Source organism: Siphateles boraxobius, unplaced genomic scaffold (assembly GCF_051911475.1).
Source record: "Siphateles boraxobius isolate OS27281-9 unplaced genomic scaffold, OSU_SipBor_1 18, whole genome shotgun sequence".
Taxonomy (NCBI): Eukaryota; Metazoa; Chordata; class Actinopteri; order Cypriniformes; family Leuciscidae; genus Siphateles; species Siphateles boraxobius.
In genome coordinates, this window is record NW_027508788.1 from 3828778 (window position 1) to 3852948 (window position 24171).

The following is a 24171-nucleotide window of genomic DNA, read 5'->3' on the forward strand; positions in this document are numbered from 1 at the left end:
ATCTGCAGATTGTTTTTTTCTGATCATTTTTACTTGCTGAGTTCAATTACTTGTTGAGGTCTTGTAAAATTATTATGAGAAGGAATTCAAACATAAATAGTTAATTTCTCTCTGCAAAGATTGACCTTGGGTGTTCATTTTGATGAATGAGTTTTCAAAACCATGATTTCAGGGTGTTATTTATCATGACATGATCGATGGCATTTCATCAATCCTGATCAATTTTTATAGTGAAAATTATTTTTCCAGTTGCGTTATTTGTATACTTTTATATATGATGGTGTCAAATGTCCATCAGAAGAGAAAATCAAGCGTATAAATCAAAACTCAATGATGAAACTATAGGAAACAGTTTGATTAAAACAGTAGCCTTCATTTTTCCAGTCCGATTTGAACAGGCTATTTCCGGCTGTTCGTCCTGAATTACTTTTATTTTATCTATTTGCAGTGACCCGCTGAAGATGAAGTTAATAGAGATAGAGAATGGTCCTGATTACCAGCCCCTGATGTGACTTCACACCAGGTGATCATGGTCATCCAAGGGTCAAGGGGGGTCACATTCATCAGCCCAGCAACGAAAAAGGTCCTCGTGCCAGGGTTCTTCCTCTTTTTCCCACTGGAGAGTGATGACGGCCTTGTTCCAGATAAGGGACTGATCCATTGGCCTGATTTGTGGCCAGCAGAGCAATTTCAATACCCGTCTTTGCACTGATAGATGAGGCCTGCTGTTGATAAAGGGACAATTTACCTTAGGGGCAATGGGGATGAAACTGCAGCAGTTGCCTTTATTTATCTAGACCACAATTCAAAGTGAAGAAAAAAAGTGGCAAAAGAGAGTAAAAATAATGTAAAGAGTCAGAATGAAAGAAAAGTTCCAGTGTTTTGATTGGTATCTAAGCTTTCAACTGACTGAGAATATTTCACACACAATGCTTTTGTTTGAAGGAGTGTAACAGTGTAAGGGGTCATTTTCATGGTGGCACGTTGTTGTGTTCAAAAACAGGTATTTTGAAAATGAAAATTTAATTAGAATTCAAATTTAATTTAATGTCATAGGTCGACAAAAGACCTCCTCTGCAAGACAAGGTCAACACCTTCTTCTACATCACTGCCGAGGTCAGAGGTCCGAATAATTAGGCACAAACCTTCTATAATATCCCGCCAGCCCCAGGAACTGTCTAACCTCCTTTTTGGTCTTAGGTCTTGGACAGGTCGCAACTGCTGCCGTTTTATCAATTTGGGGACGCACCTGCCCATGACCCAAGTGGAAACCCAGATACCTGACTTCCACACGCCCAATTGCACACTTCTTTGGGTTGGCCGTGAGCCCCGCCCCTCGCAGCGCTCCGAGGACAGCCCGCAAATGCTGCATATGGCGCTGCCAATCGTTACTATAGATGATGATGTCATCCAAGTAGGCAGCGGCATATGCAGCATGCGGCCGAAAAATTCTGTCCATCAGGCGCTGAAAGGTTGCCGGAGCCCCGAACAAGCCGAAAGGAAGGGTGACAAATTGGTGTAATCCAAACGGCGTGGTGAAAGCTGTTTTTTCTTTAGATATTGGAGTTAAGGGGATCTGCCAATATCCTTTCGTTAAATCCAGTGTCGAATAAAAACGAGCAGTACCCAGCCGATCAAGTAGCTCATCAACCCGAGGCATTGGATACGCGTCGAATTTCGACACGGCATTCACCTTGCGATAATCCACACAGAACCGAATCGAGCCGTCCGTTTTAGGCACTAAAACTATCGGGCTAGCCCAGTCACTGTTGGATTCCTCTATTACCCCCATGTCCAGCATAGCCTCTAATTCCTCCTGAACCACTTTCTTTTTATGTTCAGGCAAACGATATGGCCGGCTGCGCACTACTACGCCCGGATCCGTCTCAATGTGGTGCTGAATGAGATTCGTTCGGCCAGGTATGGGCGAAAACACGTCAGCAAATTCTGCTTGTAAACTACGTATATCAGTGATCTGGACCGGCGAGAGGTGGTCTCCTCCAAGTGCCAGAGCGAGAGATTGTGATTTTGAGCTCGTCTCTGGACCGAGATCCTCCTCCCCACTCACCACCGATGCTAGCATCACTGATTCCACCTCATTCCACTTTTTTAATAGATTAAGGTGATAAATTTGACGTGATCCACCCCTATCTGTACGAATAACCTCATAATTGAGATCTCCAACTCGCCGTGTAACCTCAAATGGTCCTTGCCACTTTGCGAGTAATTTAGAACTGGACGTGGGAAGTAATACAAGTACTTTATCTCCCTGTGCAAATTCTCGCAGTCTAGTCCCCCTGTTGTACAGCCGACTTTGCTTGTCCTGGGCCTGTAACAAATTTTCCATAGAGAGCCGCCCCAACGTGTGGAGTTTTGTTCTCAGGTCCATGACATACTGAATTTCGTTTCTGCTATTCGAAGGTCCGTCCTCCCAAGTTTCTCTAAAGACGTCCAGCACGCCGCGGGGCTGACGCCCATAGAGAAGCTCGAAGGGGGAAAACCCCGTGGAGGCTTGGGGGACCTCGCGTACAGCGAACAAGAGGGGTTCTAGCCATTTATCCCAATTTCTGGCGTCTTCCTGAACAAACTTTCGAATCATGGATTTCAACGTGCGATTAAATCGTTCCACCAGTCCGTCTGTTTGTGGGTGATAGACGCTGGTGCGAATCGATTTAATGCCCAATAATTCGTAAAGCTCGCGAATTGTCCGTGACATAAACGCCGTGCCTTGATCGGTGAGAATCTCTTTCGGGATTCCCACCCGGGAGATTAACTGAAACAGTGCACTCGCCACGCTCTTCGCGGAAATAGTACGAAGTGGCACTGCTTCTGGGTATCGCGTTGCATAATCCACTAGGACTAAAGCAAAGCGATGTCCCCGTGCAGAACGCTCTAATGGCCCGATGAGGTCCATACCAATTATCTCGAAGGGGACCCCTATTAAGGGAACAGGGCACAAAGGTGCTTTTGGGTTGGCCGGCGGATTCACCAGCTGACATTCACGACAAGAGGCGCACCACTTGCGCACGTTCTCGTGAATGTCCAAAAAAAATCCCGGCCAAAAAAATCGGGTCATTAGACGATCAAGTGTAGCTGCCTGCCCTAAATGCCCAGCCATTGGATTACAGTGAGCCGCCTGAAAAAGCATTTCCCGGCAGCTTTTTGGAACCATTAACTGCATTGCATCTTGCTTTGACTGGGTGTCTTGGGTCACCCGATACAACTTATCTTTTATGATCGCAAAATAAGGATAAGAAAGGGGTCGGTCCGGGTGAAGAGGCTGTCCGTCGATTGTGCGGACCTGATCAAATGCATTTTTCAGCGTTTCATCTCGGGACTGCTCCAGAGGAAAATCATCGCGCTCTGAAATGTTTGTCCTTTCAATCGCGCTCCGTTCCACCGGAACAGGCTCCGATGGTCCCGGCACAGCCTCTCCCACCTGAGCAACCGCCTTCCTCCCTCGCCTCCTTTTTATCCCAGAAGCACCCGCACATAAATGTCCCAATAAAGTTTTAAATCCTGGCCAATTGGTCCCCAAAATCAGCGGATACCGGAGGTGCTGACTAACCGCCACCTCCACATTATGCTTTTGTCCCCTGAATTGGATAATGACTGGTATTAATGGGTATTCCATCACCTCCCCGTGCACACACCTCACCTTAACCGCGCGGCTTTTATCCAATGCCTCGGATTGCATCAGGCTTTGATGAATCGAGGTTTGGTTACAACCTGAATCCACCAAAGCCTGATACATACCCCCCTTTATACTCACAGGTATTTGGTACAATCCGCTATGACCGGGGGCAGCCTGCGGTGTGTCGGGGACCCTGACCAGCGTCCCCACCTCCATCACCGGACACTGGTCGATGAAATGCCCAGGGTCCCCGCAACGCCAACAGGCCGGCCCAGACCGTCCCGCCGCTCCAGCGGCGGGAAGTGGGTCAAGCGGTTGGCGTGGGGAGAGCGAAAATGCCGGTGCTGGAACGCCGCTGGACGGGGAAACGAACCTCCGAGGGGGCGCTCTTGGACACGCACTGGGCTCCGTTGCACTCCCCGACCTCCATCTCGGCGCTGGTCGGGGTGGAGCCGTTCCTCGGTACCTGGGTGTAGGGACAGGAGGAGAGGAAGAAGAAGAGGAAGAAGAAAAAGAAGAAGAGAGAGAGGATGATGGCAGGCTTTCACCGACCCCTGGACACGCCACCAGCTGGTCCTCCGCCAATTGGATGGCCTGATTCAGCGACGTCGGGCGGTGGCACTGGACCCACTGCGCAGTCTTCTTGGGCAGCCTCGCCACAAACTGCTCCAGCACCACCTGATCGATCACTCCCTCGACGTCGCGTCCTCCGGCCATCAGCCACTTGCGGCACGCGTCCCGGAGCTGTTGCGCAAAGACGAAGGGTCGGCCAGACTCCCCGAGTTCCAACGACCGGAACCGCTGTCTGCTTTCCTCAGGGGTCCGACCGACCCGCTGGAGAATAGCGCGCCTCAAGTCCTGATAGACCAGGAGGTTCTGGACTGGCAGTTGTTGTGCGGCGATCTGCGCCTCCCCGGACAGCAGAGGAATCAGCCGCACTGGCCAGTCCGTTAGGGGCCAGCCCCCAGCCTCGGCCGTCTTCTCGAACAAGTCGAGGAACGCCTCCGGATCGTCATGAGGTCCCATTTTTTGTAGTGGTATAGATACGGCCGAGGCCGAAGCTGGTGTTGATGGGGCGGCCCGTCCCTCCCGGTCCATCCAGCTCCGGAACAGCTGGCGGTCCTCTTGTTGGGCCCTGAGGAGCATCTCGAACTGTCGTTCCTGCTCCTCTTTTACATCCAACAGGGCCCGATGTTGTTCTTGGTGGAGTCCCGCGAGCGCGTGGATGATGTCCTCAAGTGGCGACGGAGATGGTCTGCCGGTGGCTCCTTCTTCCATCCCGGGTTTTCGGCACCAGTGTAACGAGTTCCAGGTTCAGTATTGTGGGGATGGAAGAAGACAGGGGTCGGTGTGACTGGGTCTTGTACACTTTTATTCAAACAATTAAACAGGAAGAGAAAGTTGCGCGGAAGCGCCTTCACCATAGGAAATACTATAGCACTCAAGAAATGAAAAAGTCCTTCAGCAAGGTTTCAGTAAGTCCACGTTTTTAGCAAGTCCGTTTGTGCACAAGATCCCAGTACTTCTCTCTCTCTCGAACTCTCGCACCTGACTGGCTTTTATCCGGTCTCCCCACGCCAATCACTGCAATCAGAAACAGGTGTTCGTCATTTTGCACTTGACCCACTTACTTACCGCTCAGCTGCGCCCCCCTGCTCTCCTGCTGCAGACCTCGCTGAACCACGCCCCCACTACACAATAGTAGAGGATTAGCCTCTAAAAGACGTTTTGCAGTGTCAAATTGTGGAAAAACTTTGTATTTGTATCACCTTCCTTGTGATCCTAGCACTAAAAAAGCATGGATAAACTTTATTTTTAAGAATATAAGAACGACAGAGCAACAAATTACATTAATTCATAATTCGTTTACACAACACACCCTAAATTATCTTTTGTCAAATATTTCTGTGGTAACTCAGTACTTAAACTTTATTTGCCAAAACAAAGACTTATAAAGCTTATTTAATATGCATAAATGCTTCACATTTGGCAAATGTTTCAAATATATAATGAGAGAAACACCTTTCTACTGTCTTTGTTTAAAAATGAATGTATAATGTAATAACTACCTCACAAATAAGGGATCAATTACTGCTCTGTCACAGTGTCCTTGGAATAAGGTTTGTCTTTTGATTCAGGATCAGACTCTGGCTCAAACATATATGGCTGAATTTCACCTATTGCCATTTTCAACATTGGAAGTTTTCAAAACAATTCCACAAGTGTAATAGTGGGGATGTTGAAAATTATGTTAATATGCAAAATGGTTACCCAATCATATACTCTAAAAAAAGATGGTTCTTTAAAGGTTCTTTACAAGTAGTTAACCGTATAGCATCCCGAAGAACCATTTATATGCTGAAATGGTTCTTTGTGTTTGAGTTTAGGGTTCATAGCTCCCGCCTTTTTGTTTTTCAAATATGTAACTGTCAAAGCCTCCTCATTACTGATTTTCTGGAGCTCAGCTACAACTATACACAGACTGTCTACATACTCTCAACAGGTAAATGATTTTACATTTAAATTCTAAAAATTTCCTCATGTCTTTTTCTCTTTTTAGTTTAACTGAACATGCAAGTGTGAGCAGCTCTGTTCAGTTAACTCATCATCTCCTCTCCACAAAGTGGGCTAAGTAACAGAGATATGGAATTTATTTTCCATATTGTTTTTTTTATTATTATTAAACATACCCAGTCACAAAAGAAAACATTAAAGCTATCCCATGTATTTATATAACTTTTTCCTTTTAACACGGTAAAGGGCTGATTCTGTAAATTTTTGCTAATTTTGGCCTTCATGAACATAATTATTTTTACAAAATCAAATGGAAGAGACACAATTGTGTAACTAAACTCGACTGTGTATGTCAGATGCATTCACTCACATAATAACCTCATCGTCTGCAGAGAGAAATTGCCACTAAGAATAAACACATAATGAAGGACGTAAAGACATCATAGGGGATAGTGAAGATATTTCAAACTTGGTCTTCATTACATCTATATTGTGTTCAATGCCAATGTTATTTATTAATTGTGGCGGGGACCATGCAGGCCTGGACTATTTATGTTATGTTATGTTATGTTTTTATATCTGGCTGCAGTCATCCGTTGTCAGTGAGGGGCCTTTGCTATCGTTTTGTATTTGTTTATGATTATTAAAGTGTGTTACACGTTTGCCGGTTCCTTTCTTCCCACAAAAACATACTTTGCTACAATAATGTATGCAGCTAACAACTTAGAGCACTGTCATTGTTGCTCAAATCTGCCATGTCAATGAAAAATTAAATGTACCTAATTGAAACAACATGCTGTTTTGTTTTTTTATGTATAAGATATAATAAGGCCAGGCAGATAGAGGACTAAAAAACAATATTAATAAATAATATATAACAGTATATTAATAATATGAAGATACTATTATACTAATTTCAATGAAAATATATTGTTCAAAGGGTTTATTTATACCACCATTATATATATAGCACTTTCAAAACCAGGTTCTTTATGGAACCTTATGGGTTCTATTTAGCACCAAAAAGGGTTCTGCTATTGTAACAAGCCAAAGAACCGTAATTTGGTACTGTTTAGAACCATTTTTCTTAGCACTTGGGTCTCATGGATAGAAAATAGCCTGTTACTTCTAAATTATGTTTTTTTATGTAAAAATTTTGCTAACTTTATAAGTGGACCTCAGAGAATATTATAAAACAAATTTAAAAAAATGCATGACCATTAGGGGAAAGAAATGGCATCTCTATATCTATTCATCATTACATTCAGAGTTTATAGATTTCTCAGATGAAGTTGGAAATGACAATTGAGACTTTTGCACTTGATATTTTCTCTGTAATGTTAAATGTGTTGACTGAGCATGATGAGAACAGGCATACTTCATATAAGAATGGTGTAAGAAAGAGTAACTTTCAGTAACTGATCCTGTATTATGTAGTTCTCATTTTTAATACACATTTTGAATACCTTTGCAACTCAAAAAGCAATCTCCTTTGAAATGTAAGTTCCCTTGGAATGATTAACAAATTCAACTCAATACTCAAACAATAATGAATGAAAACCGAGTGAGATACTTCTCACTTTTTCTCCACATTAGTGACATTGTTTCAATACAGACCTCATTATTTTGAAGATGAGCCTTATGTAAAAGTAATTATTAACCACATTCACTTGGTACAGACATGAATGCTTTTTGAATTAGAGGTGGATTCTTTGTTATTTCTGAGTTTTGCTGGGGTGAGATTAACATTTATTTCAAAAACTGAGCAAATTTGAGGGTTCATATAATGCAATTTTAACAGATTTTAAAAAATGACTGATTATTGTTTTTGTAATATTGCTGTTACATATCCAGATTGCCAATTTTTCCCCTAGCAAACTTTGTACTCAAACTGAATCTGCATATGTTTGACTGAGATGTGCAGAAATATCTACACAACCCTTACGGCTGTTGGACGTGACAACCTTTTATTGCATTAGGCTGCTGTTTTGTTTGCGCTATCGGTGCTACTCTGCCTCAGGTTCTTTTTGAAGTCTATCTACTTTGACAAATGTTTTCCATAGTCTTGCCTTTATTACTCTGAATTTCATACAATCACAAAGATTATATATTAATCTGCATACAAATTTTGGGGGTTATGACTGATATAGTCTGATGTTCCTTTGAATCCTCCCTCATGGGCCTGTGGTTCATCCAGCACATTTTCTCTGATAAACCTAATAAAAGATTTAAGGTTTTACAAATTCAGTTTATGCGAGATGCATAATTCACATGTAAATATTTGGGAATAAAATAACACTATATTCAAGAGGTATCTGTTCATATCATTAATTTTAAAAATAATAATATTAGCCTATTATTAAAAACATCCTATAACTATTTCTAAAAAAGTTACTAGAAAACACCAACAACAACAAAAAACAGGAAAAGAACTAAGAATACAATAAATATTACTTTAACAAACTGGTAAAAGAACATGCAGGGAAACACACACAACACCAATGTGTATTCAAACAAAACAAAACAGACACATTCACAAGGAAAGAAGCCAATTACAGGGAATTGGTTTGTTTTAAATATGTCTATTTCCTCACAATATTTTTTACAAATATTAGGGTTTTGTTGTTGTTGTTCTAAATACATTTTTAGAAGGTCGAAAAGATGGGATACTAATTTGTTCATTTTTAATATCATTAGCTATAGGCTAATAAAAAATAATGTAAAAAAATTAAGCTAAAAGAGTGTGTAGCATTTGCGGAATCCTTAAAAGCCATGGTCAGAACAAAACTGTTTGGATAGGGCATCTTTATATTTACATCAGGAAGATCTTTTTTATTAATTTCTATATGTGACGTCATTCGCAGCTCTCAGCCTATAGATGGCGCTGTTACAGTGCTAGTAGGCGGACATGACATCATAACAAACGTATTTGACTCTTCTTGGGTCTAAGCGCGGTCTATTGGAATTTACTAAAATATATATTTTTTCTCTCTCTCTTGTGTGTGAGGTAATGTAATCAAAAACTTAATTGACACGTTTAATATCTGTTTTAAGTGAACATGAACCCGACGGAGTGCTTAGTTCTTTTACAGAGCAAACTCATTAATGTGCAGGCTAATAGTAGAGCTAGCTGGCTAACTTCTAACCGGTAATATTAGAGAAAAATACGTCTAGAAAAATTAAAATATTGTGTTCAAGGGTAGTCTGACAGTGGTTATTTAAGCAGCATGAAATATGCAGTTTTTCATTAATAACGTTCACTGGCACTTTAGGGAGTGCTAGAAGTAACATTCTCATTCGTTTTGCTGAATGTTTTGAAATGTCATTGTATTATTAACGTTACAGCAATTTATTTCAGGTTTGGTGTTGACCTGTGGTCTGAGTTTCCATGGCTGTACCTACCCTGCAACAGCCCAGTTATCTTCTGGTTAGTACTGTCTGTGTCTGTGTCTGTGTGTCTGTGTGTGTGTGTGTGTGTGTGTGTGTGTGTGTGTGTGTGTGTGTGTGTGTGTGTGTGTGTGTGTTTTCTAACCTTTGTGTCTTAATGTCTTCAGGCCAATTTAAAGGCAGACTGGACGAATAAACCTCTTCATCAAAGATGTCATGAGTTGTGCAAAATTATAGACGATTACCCTGCCAAGGTACAATTTTCTGATTTGAATGACAATGTACATTTATTATTAATAGAGTTGTGACGTTCGCGAACGAACCGATTCTTTTGAACGGCTCATAAACATGAACGATGGGAGCCGAGTCGCGGCTGGAGGGGAGCCGTTCTTTCTGTCGTTCTTTTTTTCCTATGCGTGTTTCACACAGATGCACACAAATTAGCTCCTCAGTTTAGTGGTGGGCAGATCGAGGCTTCGTGAAGCAATGAAACAGTTGAACCAAATGTGCCATATTGTGTCGAGGCTTCGAATCAATCCGACACCCGTCTCAACAGTGACACCTAGTGGTCACTTGCAGGTGTTGATCTGTAACAACCTTGACAACGAGCCATTAAAAAATTTGTTTTTTGATTATTGTAGCTATTTTTCTAATATGTGAAGCTTGTAACCTGTAGGCTCCTCACTGTGCAGAATGTTATTTTGGTCCTGAAAAATGAATATTAATAAAATACATCAAGCCACAATGTCTCACTTTTTTAGAGATTCTTATGAAAAATATTAATTTCACTTCTTTGGAAGGACTTAGCCTACTTTTAGATAATTTCTCCAGTCTTTGAAAAAATCCTCTCACAAAAACCCACGAGGTCAAGATGAGTTGACTTCACTTTTTATACAGATGTACGATTGTGTGGTCTGTTCCCGACCCTGTCAATCAAATGCTGAATCGGCGGAGCACGCCACCTGTCGAAACACTCAGAAGCTTCATTTAGCCGTAGTCACGTGACGTGGGTGTTTTGAATCACGCTTCGGATCAGTGTTTCGAAACATCTGCGCTTCGGGATCTCGCAAAACTTCGGAACGACTGTCTCGCGTCAGCCATCCCTACCTCAGTTATAGGGGCAGGGCCGGCCCGTGGCATAGGCAGTATAGGCAAATGCTAAGGCCGCCGGCGCCTTATACCCTAGGGGGGGCGCCAGAGCCGCGTAAGGAACTTTCCGCTTTTATTGTAGGCTACTTCATTAACACTGCAACGAGTGGAGCAATTACATAAGCCTGCCAGTGGCGCAAAAAGTGGGTATACCGGTATGTGTAGCGGAGTAGGCGCCCTCATAAGATTTCATCATAGAATTTTGACAGGGGACCCCCCTCCAATAATATCGCGAGCGGGCGCGGGCGCCGTGAGCGCTGAGCGAACAGGCACGAGTAGTGAGTTGTCGTCGAAAAAGATGGATAAAGCAAAAAAGCGGCCGGGGGCTAAAATAGAAATAGCCCAATCGTTTTCTTTTGTTTTGCTTAATCGGCGGCGCTGGGTTAGTGCTGGTGTAATGCATTGGTCAAAAAAAAGTCAAAAAAGTTTTTTCTGACACCGCATGAAACGCGTAGATCAGCGGCCCATTGGTTGTTTTCTTGATTGACACTGGGCTGGCCCAATCACATCTTTAATGTGAAGTATAGAAAAATACTCTTTCTATTAGTATAGAAATTAGTACAAAACTTATGAAAGTTTCCTTTATTTGTCAGTGCATTGTTTTACAATATATGAGTATTATCATGGGATTAATATTATAACTATTATTATGTAATGTAGACAGACACTAACTAAAAGAGGTTTGAATTTTTCTTTGTTTAATTTGAACACTGAATATGGGTTGGAGCTTTTAATTTTGAACTCTCAAAGTGCACCAGATTGATGAATTTAACATTAAAATGCACAAAATTTTGTTACGGGGGAGCATGCCCCCGAACCCCCCTAGCCTTGTAGCAGCCTAATAGATTAGTAATAATAGTAGTGGTGGTAGTAATTGTCATTTATCTACTACAAGTTACATGGTCCGATAAAATGTATTTGTACAATGCAACTATGTAGGATGATTGAAATATCCTTGAACGTTCTTTGTAGCATTTGTATAAACAATTTATTACAGTTCAAGTCATAATTTGCTTGTTGAAGTTTTGGAGTGACTATAAGAGCATTTTTGTTTAGTTAAATAAATACTCATTATTTTTAAAGGAGGGGGGGGGGGGGGGGCGCAAAAATCAATCTCGCCTAGGGCAACCAAAGGGCTAGAGCCGGCCCTGTATAGGGGAAGGGGCGCACCCAGCGCAGGGTGCTACTGCCTAACAGCATGATGATAGTAGTTGTGCACGCGCGCGCATCCTTTACGTGAGTACTCCAGTGGGAAAAAAACCCTACGTGCCTCTGTCATTGGGTAGGAGCGGAGCCAATGACTTGTTCGTGTTCATGTTATTGTATCTACAGTATATATTTACAACTTTAAATATTTTTTGTTTTTTATCAAAATGTTATTGTGTGATAACAATGTTCTTGTGTGGAAGTGTTAGTGTTTGTAGTAAAAGCTGTTTTGCACAGAAATTCATTGCAGCCGGCTTTGTTTTTGATGTTTATTTGTGAGTAGGTATTGTATGAATAACAGAAGTCAACATAGCTTTACACATACACACACTTTGTACTAAAGGTAAATCCAAAATAGTGATGTCACTTTCTAAGCAGAGGGATGTTGTGCAACCCTATGGAATATAGTCCACACATGACAAATGAGGTAATAATATTTCAGAATAATTCAAACTCAGATATTGGTGTGTGATATCTGAGTTTTAATTATGTGACTACAAATCTCACCTCATCATTCCTCCCAGTGATTATTTCCAGGATAAACTGAGATGCCCCCAAGCTGGCTTCTTAAAACTGACTAAATATTTAAAAAGAGCCAAAAGAGCCGTTCTTTTGAACGGCTCTTTGAAAGGAACGGATCGCCAAGATCCGGATCCCCTCAAAGAGCCATAAATCCCATCACTAATTATTAATGTTATCATTTACAGTGTTGTGATACACTTTTATAGTTTAACATGGAGGATCTGTTGCAGGCTTTTTAAACCCCAACATAGGCAAGGTTTTTTTTTTTGTTGTTGTTTTTTTTTCTTCATCAGAGAAATCCATTAAGGCAGCTGCGCCATTGCCCATGTATTAGAGATTAAACGCAGTGTCATCTGCTTGGCACATGGCACTGAACCAGCTGCTGTCCTGCTGCCACCACTTTACCCTCACCCTGACTAAACTCTGTGCTGTCTGAATGAATGATGTTTGTTTAGTACAGAACTGAACTCCGACCCCGTTTCTCAGATTCATTTGAGTGTTTGTTGGCCGCACATGCCTGTACTGTCGCTTCATTTGTCGGCTCTTCTGTTTATTTGGATTATTTAAAGGTTGGCATGCATGCATCCTTGCTCTTTCAAGAAAGTCACCAAAATTCTTGTTTGTGTTTATGACATGCATGTTTGATTAGGATCTGCATGCGATCTTTCCCTGGTTGGTGGAGAGCGTGTTTGGTAGCCTGGATGGAATCCTTACTGGCTTGAATCTTCGGTTTCTGCAGGCTCGGGCTGCAGAGTACAACATCGCCATGGACTTCCTGGACCCTAGGTTCTTTTTATTTTGTTTGTAATCTTTGTTTTTTTTTATGGTATTCCGTGTGTTTTTGTATGTATGACTACTATTACCACGAAGTACAAATCTGATATATATGATTGTTTAAAAGTTGTTGTTTTTTTGTGTGTGTTTTTTTAAACAGAAATTAAATGAATTATTCAGCAAGGATGCATTAAATTGCATCAAGTCGATCAAAAGTGTCATTAAAGACATTTATAATGTTTCTATTTCAAATAAATCTCGTTCTTTGAATCTTTCTGTTTATTAAAGAATCCTGAAAAAAGGGGTTTGGCTATTTCCAAAAAAAGATTAAACCGCTCAACGATAACAAGAAATGTTACTTGAGCACCAAAAAAAGCATATTAGAATGAATTCTGAAGGATCATGTGACACTGAAGACTGGAGTAATGATGCTGAAAATTCAGCTTTGCCATCACAGGAATAAAATGTGTTTTAAAATATATTTTAAAAATATTATTTATGTGGTTATATATATATATATATATATATATATATATATATATATATATATATACATATAAATGTATTTATTATATTACTGTTTTTACTTTGTTTAATCAAATAAATCTGTATAAGACTTCTATCTAAAAGATTGAAAAATCTTAAAACTTACCAACCCCAAACTTTTCAACAGTAGTGTGAATATTAAAATGTGGCCCTGTTGTAATACATTTTTTTTATATTTATTCGAGCAGTGGTCCCATGATGAAATTGGTGTACAAACTACAAGCTGAGGAATACAAGTATGAGTTTCCAGTCAGTTATCTGCCGGTAAGTGTGCTCTACACATTAACTGAAAAAAGTTTATGTTTTAAGGAATTATGTCCACGAATTATGTTTATGTTCAGAGGTATTCATTTAGGTTTTGGCCCATCATCCCTGATTTATATCAAAGTATAAATTGTTATTTTCACAGCGTTAATATATCAACCATGTTTGCATTTATTTGTTCTGTTTGTACAGGGTCCTATAAAGTTGTCCATTCAGGCAGGGGTTCTGCCGGATTGCCCTCTGTTTCACAATAAAATTCAATTCCCCATGTCAGGCCTTCTATTCCTTAGTACGTCTTAGCTCTTTTCACCCTCACTTTTGTGTTTTACAATAAAATGTGTTGTATAACTTTCTGTAACTGTTACAAGGCTGTTTCATCACTCTATATCTTTCTTTCACATTCGTATCTGTTTTTAATCTTTCGCAGATCCTTTTGAATATTATATGTTCAACTTTGCCTCCAGTCTCATTGCACCAAAGGTAAGTGCTGCAGTCATTTTTATAAAATTTGATATAGAATAATTATAAGGATTGCAGAATTGTATAGTTGAACGGTGAAATGTTGTTTAATCATCTTTTCAGAACTACCCTCCAGGGCAGCATGGGAGTTGCTCTGACAGTGCGTACTTTGTGCTTGTTGACACCTACCTCAAATACTTCCTTCCTACAGAAGGAAATGTGCCTCCATCACCTTTCTCAGACACCAGGGGCACTGTGGCCTCTCCTGCTCCCAGGTATCACTGTCATTTTTAAAGATTCTTTTCTCAGCAAATAAACTCTTAATTTTTTATAAGCTTTTATATGCTTTTTCTCTTAGGTCTCCCAATGTGCCTTATGTTGGAAAGGGGGGTTACAGCACTGGTCTGTTAAAACGTCATATTACCCATCAACCCTCAGTCAATGCTGACCCTGCCGCTCAAGAGATCTGGAGGTCAGAGACACTTCTGCAGGTAGGAAAACATGTTCTTAATTCATGAGTTTACTTAATGATTTGGCGTATACTTATGCATAAAGTGGTGTGTTTCTAAAGGTGTTTGTGGAAATGTGGCTCCATCACTATTCTCTGGAGATGTACCAGAAGCTGCAGTCTCCTCAGGTGAAGGTAAGAACAAGATACAGGCTCTTAAACCTACACACTCCCTTCTTCCGCTGCGCATGGCTGGCTGGCTGAACACCACCACCCTCCAATGCTTCACCCCTTCACTGCATAGGGACTGCTGCTGCACCCACCCTGATTTATGCTCTTCCTCTCCCTCTGTGAATGACACACATGTGCTCTGTTTACAGATATATCCTATAGTTTTTTAAGCAATTTTAAGAGGGGGGGGGGGGGGATTCCTGTTCATCATAAACTCATTTTTACTGGTCTAATGTCATGTATATCTGGTATTATCCACGCTACTTATTGTTTTACTTTTATGAGTATACTAGCATATAGATGACCTTAATGAATGGCTAAACAGAGATTGGCTAAAAGCCACTTAACTCCCTTTTGTGGTTTTGTCTTTAAAGGACTAAATGTGTTATTACTAGTCCTATTACACCACTTTAAAATTCACATTTTAAGTTATTTTTGCTTAAATCAACATAATCATCTATATTTATTTTGCATATAAAATGTTATTTATTCAAGTCAGAGTTTGACATTGCAGTTGACCCAGCTTATTCCATTCTTTAAAACATTTATTTTTGCTCTTACAAAATTTGCTAACAAAATGTAATTTTTATTGTGCAATACATGAGTATGAAGGGTATATATTACATTATGCACTACAGACTGGTTTTAGTATATTATGTAATGTATACACTTAATATACCTCCCTTCTAAAAGAAGTTCATGAAAAATGAATGCTTTTCTTGTATGTTTTTTTTTTTCTTTTCTTTGAGGTAATCTCTTTAATTGATGATCTTATGGTTGTTTTCAAACCTATCGGCTTTATTTCAGATCAAGCTGTTGATTTAAAAACGTTAGCTGAACAATTGTCTTTTGTAGCTGGCTGTGTGTTAAGCATATTGCTGATTTTGACCATCTTGTATAGGTCTCTGGTAGTTTACTGAGGCCCCCTAGTGGTTTCTTTAGTTGAGAAGTTTTTGTGCAGAACATCAATCTCCCTTGAACTGTTTTATTTCCTCAATGACTTACCTGTTAAAATCAACCCAAAGTCATATGACTGCAGGAAATAGAAGGGAATAAAAGAGAAATACAGTTTTTTAATTAATATTTACTGTGGTCTCTGTAGCTTGATGATTTGGGCAGAATAAGTACACTAGCACAGTACATATTTGGCATGTGATTGAAGTAGAAGAATTATTGTTTCATGTATGAGTCTGCATGATGCAGCCCGCTGGCTTCTTGATATGTCTTCCGTCTTTGTTTGGCTGTGGGATGTATGTAATCTTTTGGTGTCTATCTTTGGTCTATTTCCCTGTCTGTGCGTTATTTACAGTCAGTATATCAGTGCAAGTCTCCCTCCAGTCAGCCCAGATCATTTTTTTATGTGTGGCATCATTTATTTAACATCGTTGTGCTGGAGATTATGAACTGAAAGTCACCAGTTTACTGAAAATGAATATATTAGAAAATTTCAATCATTATTTAATCATACAAATGTTGTTCTGAACCTGTATGCTGTTATTTTGTTTGCATTTAACACAACAATTTTGTTTTCTTTTTCATGTAATATAACATTTTATATACTACTATTCAAAACTGTAGGGTCGATAATATTTTTGAATAAGTGTTTTTGAAAGAAGTTTCTTATTCTAACCAAGGCTGCATTTATTTGATCAAAAGTAAAAAAAAAAAAAAAGTAAAAAGTAAAATTTAGAAATATTATTATAACTCAAATTAATTGTTTTCTTCTTTCAATGTATTTTATTCCTGTGTTAGCGAAGCTGAATTTTCAGCAGTCAATTTCTACATTATTCAATGTCACATGATCTATCAGAAATTATTCTAATATGCTGATTTGAATATTTGTGTGTGTCTATCTATAAACACTACATTAAAATTTAAATATCTGTGATCTAAGATTTTCTTCTCCATGGAAAAAAATAACAGTATATGGATTTGGAATGAAATTAATAAACTGACAGAATTTCCATTAATTGGGGTGAACTGTTAAACTCTAGTGTAAATGCCCTGTAAATATTTGATTCTGCTTGCATGGCCTGAAATTATTTAGCAAAAATGAACTACTTTATTTGAGAGTAAATTGGTGACTTTTATTGGTATATTTCATGGTGAAAACTTAAAAGATGCAGTGTCTCCTTTTCTGCTCTCATAAGCTCCATTCGGTTATATTTGGAATTATAGAGATTAGACAAAACTGTAAAGCCGAAGGCAATATAACACTTCATCAAACAGACACTTCTCTTGAGAATCAAGGCCTACCTTACTAATAATGTTCCTTGGTTGCCTTGACTACAGTTGCAGGCTTCCTGAGGCAAACAATTATATTTAGTTCGTACTCTAGTTAGCATCATTCCTCAATTTGTTTTGCCTTTTGGAAAATGTTAGTCACAAAAAAAACAATTTCTGTGTAATTTTCATAAGAGTGTATCCACCTGGCCATATTTCATCAAACTTGTATAGTTAGGAAATCTTTAAATGCCTCTCAGCCTTACTCTAGAGGTTTGCCTTGGTATGAAAAGGACAACTGCATCATCTTCATGTTCATTGCATTTGTGTCTTTTGTGGTCAATATCTATTTGTCTCTTTCTTTCTTACACCCCCCATTTTGGTCCTGACTATATCCAACTATTTTTCTCGGATTGCACTCTCTCCTTTTTCCTTTCTATTCTCATGTTCACTGCCCTGCTCCTCTCCCCTTTTTCTTCCTTTCCTCCCCCCCACCGTGTTCCTCTCTTTCCCCCTCTCCTCCACCCGTTTGTGATGAGTCCTTCAGCTGGCGTTGTTGCAGTACCGCCTCAGTATGTCCAGCATGCTGTGCCAACCCCCCGCCCCACCAGGCTCTGGGACCCTCCACACATACCAAGTACTTTTACCTTTTCATTCAGTTCCACGGGCTTCCTGGAGGTAACCTCAGATTAATAGGAGTTAGACTAGGGGTTGGTTTTAACACTAAGGTTTAAGCCCAGTTTGTATGTTGGGAGATTTGGTCTGATTATAATGTGTGATTGAATTAACGTGACTAATAACTTGTCTTGTGATCTCTTAAATAATTATGATATGTTTATTTACATTTTATGTGTTCTGCTCTTTTTATTTGGTGTAATTTTCTTTTATTTGAAGTGGTTGTTCTTATGCCTTGTACTGTGCAAACACTACTACACCACACAGAATATCCAGACCAAATTGCCCAAAATCTTTTGTTTTGTAAAATACCTAGTTTCAACTGAAAGTGTGAAGCCTCCGGTCTGATGGTTTCGAGAAAGTATTACACTGTGGATGAAATGATACGTGCTTACACATGGTATTGACATTCATCTCAGATGATCTGAACACAAGTGGACAAATGACTGATCACATTTACACCCAGTAGTAACAAATGTTTCTATTGCATTTACTGTGACCACTTGTGATTGATTCAGGGAGCTTTTTTTTCGGCACGTTTGTACCACTTTTAGCTTAAGAGTACATTGAAATTTTAATTTTCTTTAAAAAATGTATTTATTTAACTTTATTCAAATAAAATTATTTTTTTATTTACGTAATTTCAAGCAGAAAGCTCATTCATATTTTAACCCTGATAATGCATAAAAAACCTTCAGATTATTTTCGGATATCTGAATTAGTTTTGACCTAGTCGAATATAAGCATAAAATACAGTCGTAACTTTTTCAGTCATCAGTTTTTCAAAACTCTATCTGATTATTAGCTTCTCGTTAATGACTGAATGTCCAAACATTTTGGAGTTTCACATGTTACTACTACACTTATAACTTTTAAAAATGAAAACTTTGAGAAATTCTTTGAAATTTCAAATTATACTTGAACTATAGCAAAACACATTTTTTTTACACATTTTCATCAATATTTTTGAGAATACTTTGTTATATGGAATATAAAAGAACAATTAATGAATTTAATCGAGCTTCTTAAATTAACTTGAGATGTGTGTCCTTCAAATAACCTGTCACTGTATCTAAATGTCAGTCAAACCAGTTAATACCAGGTATAAATGGGGTCTCAATTTTTTTTTAATAATCTTAAAAGTCTGACTTGTTTGTGTTGTTTGGATGATATATTAGGAGCCCTTCACACCTACAGAGGACCACGTCCTTGTTGTGCGTCTCCTAGTCAAGCATCTGCACGCTTTCTCCAGCAGCCTAAAGCCTGAGTCGATCTCCTCCTCGCCCTCTGCACACTCCCACAGCAGTCCTCTGGAGGAGCTCAAGCGGTGGGTTTTTACAGCCTGCTAGCATCTGTCAGCTTGTCCTGAGGATAATGCTATAGAACTAAAACATCTGTAAATCTAAGGTGGCATGTCGTAAAGAGGAGCTATTCACCCGATCAGGTGACTCGGACTTGATTGAACTGTCTTCTGTTTTACTGCTCTGTCAATAAGCCTCCACTCTCTGTCTCCCACAGTGTAGTGGTGCAGAGGTTTGTCCAGCAGAAGCTGTATGTCTTTCTACAACACTGCTTTGGTCATTGGCCTTTGGATGCCTCGTTCAGAGCGGTAAATGTTCTTGAGTGCTCACTGACATTTGGAGCCTACTTTATATGTTGGCAATAAACAGTGTGTGCTGTTCAAATCATATTGAGGGCCATGGAGCTAAAGAAAAGCATTAAATATAATTCAATGTGTTTATTTTGTTGTTTTAGATACTAGAGACTTGGCTTAGTTACATCCAGCCCTGGAGATACACTGGAGAAAAAAACAACACTCAAGCAGATGGCCAGAACAGAACTGTTCCCGATAAATGGTATTTTATATATTGGGTGCTTGTTAAAGGATTACATGCAATACTGTCCAAAGTGTGTGTGTGTGTGTGTGTGTGTGTGTGTGTGTGTGTGTGTGTGTGTGTGTGTGTGTGTGTGTGTGTGTGTGTGTGTGTGTGTGTGTGTGTGTGTGTGTGTGTGTGTGTGTGTGTGTGTGTGTGTGTGTAATAAAAAAAAATGTTTTATTTGAGCACCAAATCAGCATATTACAATGATTTCTGATGGATCATGTGACACTGAAGACTGGAATAAATTACATTTTAAAGTGTTAAAATAGACATTTTTAAACTGTAATACTACTGGACAATATTACTGTTTTTACTGAATTTGGATTAAATACGGCTTTGGTGAGCATAAGAGACATCTTTCAAAAACTCTACCCCAATCATTTTAATGGTAGTGTATGTCAAATGTTTCACAGAGAGCAGTTGATGCGACCTTCAGATCAGTTTACTAAAAAGATTTTTGGTCTTTTGTCGTTTACAGGGCCTCATTTGTCCAGGAGAATCTGCTTATGTACACAAAGCTTTTCCAGGTCTTCTTGAATCGAGCCATGCGCACAGACTTGGTCAATGCCAAACACGCCCTGATGATCTTTAGGGTCGCCAAAGTCTTTGTTCAACCAAATCTGTCAGAGATGATCCAGAAAGGTATTTTGGGAAATATAAATTAATGAATTTTTGAGTGGTGTTTCATATTATTTTATATTATAAACAACACCCCATGGATTTTTATTATGATATACTGTTGTTTTTTTGTGTGAACAAATTAATGAGTTTATATCTCCAGGTGAGCAGCTGTTTTTGGAGCCGGAGCATGCCATTCTCCAACGACAGAACCGTGTCTTCCTGACACCTTCACATGGTGGCAGCTTCCTTTCTTCCCGTCAGCCAATTGGGACGGACAGCGTCTTCAAGGTCAAAAGTCATGTTTATAGCCTGGAAGGGCAGGACTGCCAGTACAACCTGATGTTTGGTCCGGATTTACGGAAAACTGTAAGCTAACAATTAAATCTACATGTGCTTAAAAAAGAGTTAGTGTTTCTTGCAAAATCAGTGTTAAATGCATACGATAAGCAGACAGCTTTTCATGAATGGTGTTATAACAGAAAGGAATAATATCCCCTTAAACCCGAAACACTCCGCACGTGGGTTCCACGAAGCTGTGAAAAAGTTTATACTTATATATTCCACAACTACTACCTTGATCAACTCAAAATAGGTGTCATTTGAAAGCTTAGAGTCTGAACTTTACAATGAATATAGCCCGTTTGATTAACTCCTAAGTAGTGCTGAGTTATTTGCTGATAATAAAAAACAAAACAAAAAAAAGCATACTTTTTTGTACAACGTACTGCAATATGTCAAATACATCATACAGCTCAGATAGTCGTGTGTCATTTGAAAGGTCTCGAGTAGAATACAAGCATAATTGTTTCGATCTTTTTATTAAACTTGAGCGAGTTTTTGTACATGAAGCCCCTCAGACCCATATGTAAATCATATAATATGGATAGTGAACTTATGACACATTTTTGCTCGTAACTTTGCTCCGATTGTGGAAAATCGCACATCATTATTTACAGCAGATGCTGTACGATTAAAATGAGTCCAGACTCAACTTAATCCATCACTCAGAATTAAAGATATTCCTCATGGAGTTTTAACACAAAAATCCCACAGACACACGTAGCCAAGCAAGGTAGCTTAGACTTGGCCTTTTCGCTTGTATCTTCATGAAACCTACATCGATCGTGAAAAATGGAACATCGTTATTTACAGCAGGAGCTCACAATTAAAAAGAGCCCTAACTCCCCATAATCCATCACTTAGATCTAAAGATATTCCTAATGGAGTTATAACACATGAACCCGCACAGGCCCACACAGAGCCTTGTATATAGATGGAGCACTGTTGCGTTTTCACTCAGAATTAAATGAAGCAATCATAAATTGTGGAAAATGGCACAGCATTATTCACAGCAGATTGTTACGGTTGCAAAGAGCCCAAACTCACCATAATCCATCACTCAGATCTAAAAATATTCCTCGTGGACTTCTAACACATGAACCTGCACAAGCGCACATCCAATGAAGTATATAGATGGTGCATTGATGTGCCGTTTTAGTTCATGGCTCCATGAAACATGCATAAATAGTGGAAAATCGATTTCAAATGGCCTTCACAATTACAAAGAGCCCAAACACAACATAATCCATTCCGTTGATCACGCGATATTCCTCACGAAGTGATGCATACTTGGCTAAAAAAACATTCTCTCATCTTTCCGGGATGCAGTGTGTTTTCCAAAGTTCCCAGAACCTTCCGTGCTTGTTTTCAAACGTGGAATAACACAAAATATGTATCATCTTATAGACCATGATTCCTTCTGTCAATTCCAGGTGTTAAAGCTCATCCAGATTATTGCCCAAGCCCGACAGACTGCCAAACGTATATCGGATCATTCTACGGAAATGGCTGCGAACAACTCTTTTCTGTCGTGGTTTGGCGTCGGCTCCTTAGATCATAACAACACCTTTAGTGGAGGAGAGATGGATGATTTGGGAGAGGGTGTGAAGAAAACTCACGAGTTCCTGGACAAAGCCCTGGACTATCTCTGTCAAATATTTAGAGTCAGTCTATTCCTGCTTTTATTTTGGATGTATGTCAAAAGTTTGGGGTCTGTAAATTTGTAAAAAGAAATATATATATTTTTTAACTTTAATATATTTTAAAATGCAATTCATTCCTGTGATGACAAAGCTGAATTTTCAGCATCATTACTCCAGTCTTCAGTGTCACATGATCCCTCAGAAATCATTCTAATATGCTGATTTTCTGCTCCGCAAACATTTCTTATTAATGTTGTGCTGCTTAATATTTTTGTGGAATTTGTTTATTAAAAAAATCTCTTTTTAAAAGAAGCACATTCATTTGAAATAGAAATCTTCTTTTAAATAATATATTGCATCCTTGCTGAATAGAATTATTATTATTTATTTTTTTAATCGGGGATTCTTAGAGACCACAAACCTTTGAACAGCAGTGCATGTATTTTATTTTACGTAGTTAATTACATAAAATGAAAGGTGAATGAGTTGATTTTGGTTCTTATGTTGTACAGTTAAATGCTGGGCAGCTGTCTCAGCTGATTGTCAATGTAGCATCTGTAGACAATGAAGGAGCTTCTAAACAACTGCCAGACTGCATCCCGAGTGAGAATGGCCTTGTGTTAACAGACCTGGGCAGGTTGCAGGTGAGTTTGAGAATGGTGAACTTTAACATATTCATTTAGCAAATCATAATGATGTTCTACCTGTATAATTTCCTTTTTACAGATCATCAATGGTCTTCGCCGATTTGAAATCGAATATCAAGGAGACCCAGAGCTTCAACCTATCAGGAGCTACGAAAATGCATTTTTGGTTCGACTGCTGTTCCAGATCTCAACCTTTATTAATGCAAGAGTAAGAATATTGCTTTAGCCTGCAATGTAATCCAAAGTTAAACCTAATGGTCTTGCATTTGCATTTAAATTCAGTCAGATGTGACCATATTGTTTGTGTCTTGTAGTTTGGCGACCACATGGAAGGGCTGTGTTCTCGACAGGACCTCCTGGGCAGACTAGGACGACACTACCTGAGCAGTACTTCGGTTGTGGAGCAACGGCGGAAGAGTCCTGTGACGCGGCAGATGAGGGAGCGTCCTCAGCGAGTCCGTCTCAGCTTGCGGGTTCTGGCCAGCTATCGCACCCTCCTCGCTCTCCTCCTGCTCTACATGCTGTTTACACTACTATCATTCGGTGTTCTCTCCAGCACTGGACTCATTCTCATCCTCAGCTTTCTCTATGAGCTCCTCTTGAATTTCTTTAACGAAAAACTAAAGACTCAGTAGATGGAGGTTCATCATGCATTTTTTATATTTTTAATGTCAATACAAAACTTCAAGCAAAGGTGCATGAAGGTTTTTATATACAGAATTTGCACTAAAAGTGTATTGGTACATTTAATGACAAATTGAACCAGGAATGTTGTATCCAATACACGTTTTTGGTTTTTTTGTATGATGAGTTTATCAGTCGAGTTCATTTGTTTTGTTTTTTTGCCAATGTGGTTGTCAGAACAATCCAAAGTTTGCATTTAACTGGCTACATTTCATTAAATATAATGTGTCTCATTTGTGTACTGTATTTTCATTGCTGTAGAAACATAGATATGTATCAGATCTCCACGTAATTTCACACTGAAAGAAGTAATGCAATGCCATTG

At 39.3% G+C, this 24171-nt stretch overlaps 1 protein-coding gene across 3 annotated transcripts; it reads left to right on the forward strand.

The window, feature by feature from the left end:
* Positions 1-9024: 9024 nt before the first annotated feature.
* On the forward strand, positions 9025-24079 carry smpd4 (sphingomyelin phosphodiesterase 4). 3 transcript variants are annotated; one of them, XM_077232908.1, is made up of 20 exons: positions 9049-9155; positions 9507-9575; positions 9703-9789; positions 13062-13198; positions 13921-13996; positions 14189-14285; positions 14424-14476; positions 14579-14730; positions 14814-14946; positions 15027-15098; positions 17905-17994; positions 19211-19359; positions 19551-19641; positions 19788-19888; positions 20391-20554; positions 20694-20899; positions 22306-22536; positions 23028-23159; positions 23242-23370; positions 23477-24079. In XM_077232908.1, exons 2-20 carry the CDS (start codon positions 9537-9539, stop codon positions 23795-23797), a joined length of 2460 nt encoding a protein of 819 aa, XP_077089023.1. In that variant the 5' UTR covers positions 9049-9155; positions 9507-9536; the 3' UTR covers positions 23798-24079. The 3 variants fall into 3 exon arrangements, with proteins under 3 accessions (XP_077089026.1, XP_077089023.1, XP_077089025.1); XM_077232910.1 differs by having other exon boundaries at positions 9066-9155; positions 9494-9575; XM_077232911.1 differs by lacking the exon at positions 17905-17994 and having other exon boundaries at positions 9025-9155.
* The last annotated feature ends 92 nt before the right edge of the window (positions 24080-24171 follow it).

What these genes read in the sequence shown, in the direction of transcription:
- smpd4 (XM_077232908.1), top strand. Translation starts at nt 9,537, where the DNA reads ATGGCTGTACCTACCCTGCAACAGCCCAGTTATCTTCTG. An exon ending in AACAGCCCAGTTATCTTCTG is followed by an intron (nt 9,576 to 9,702) that starts GTTAGTACTGTC and finishes TAATGTCTTCAG; the next exon opens with GCCAATTTAAAGGCAGACTG. An exon ending in CCTCTGGAGGAGCTCAAGCG is followed by an intron (nt 19,360 to 19,550) that starts GTGGGTTTTTAC and finishes TGTCTCCCACAG; the next exon opens with TGTAGTGGTGCAGAGGTTTG.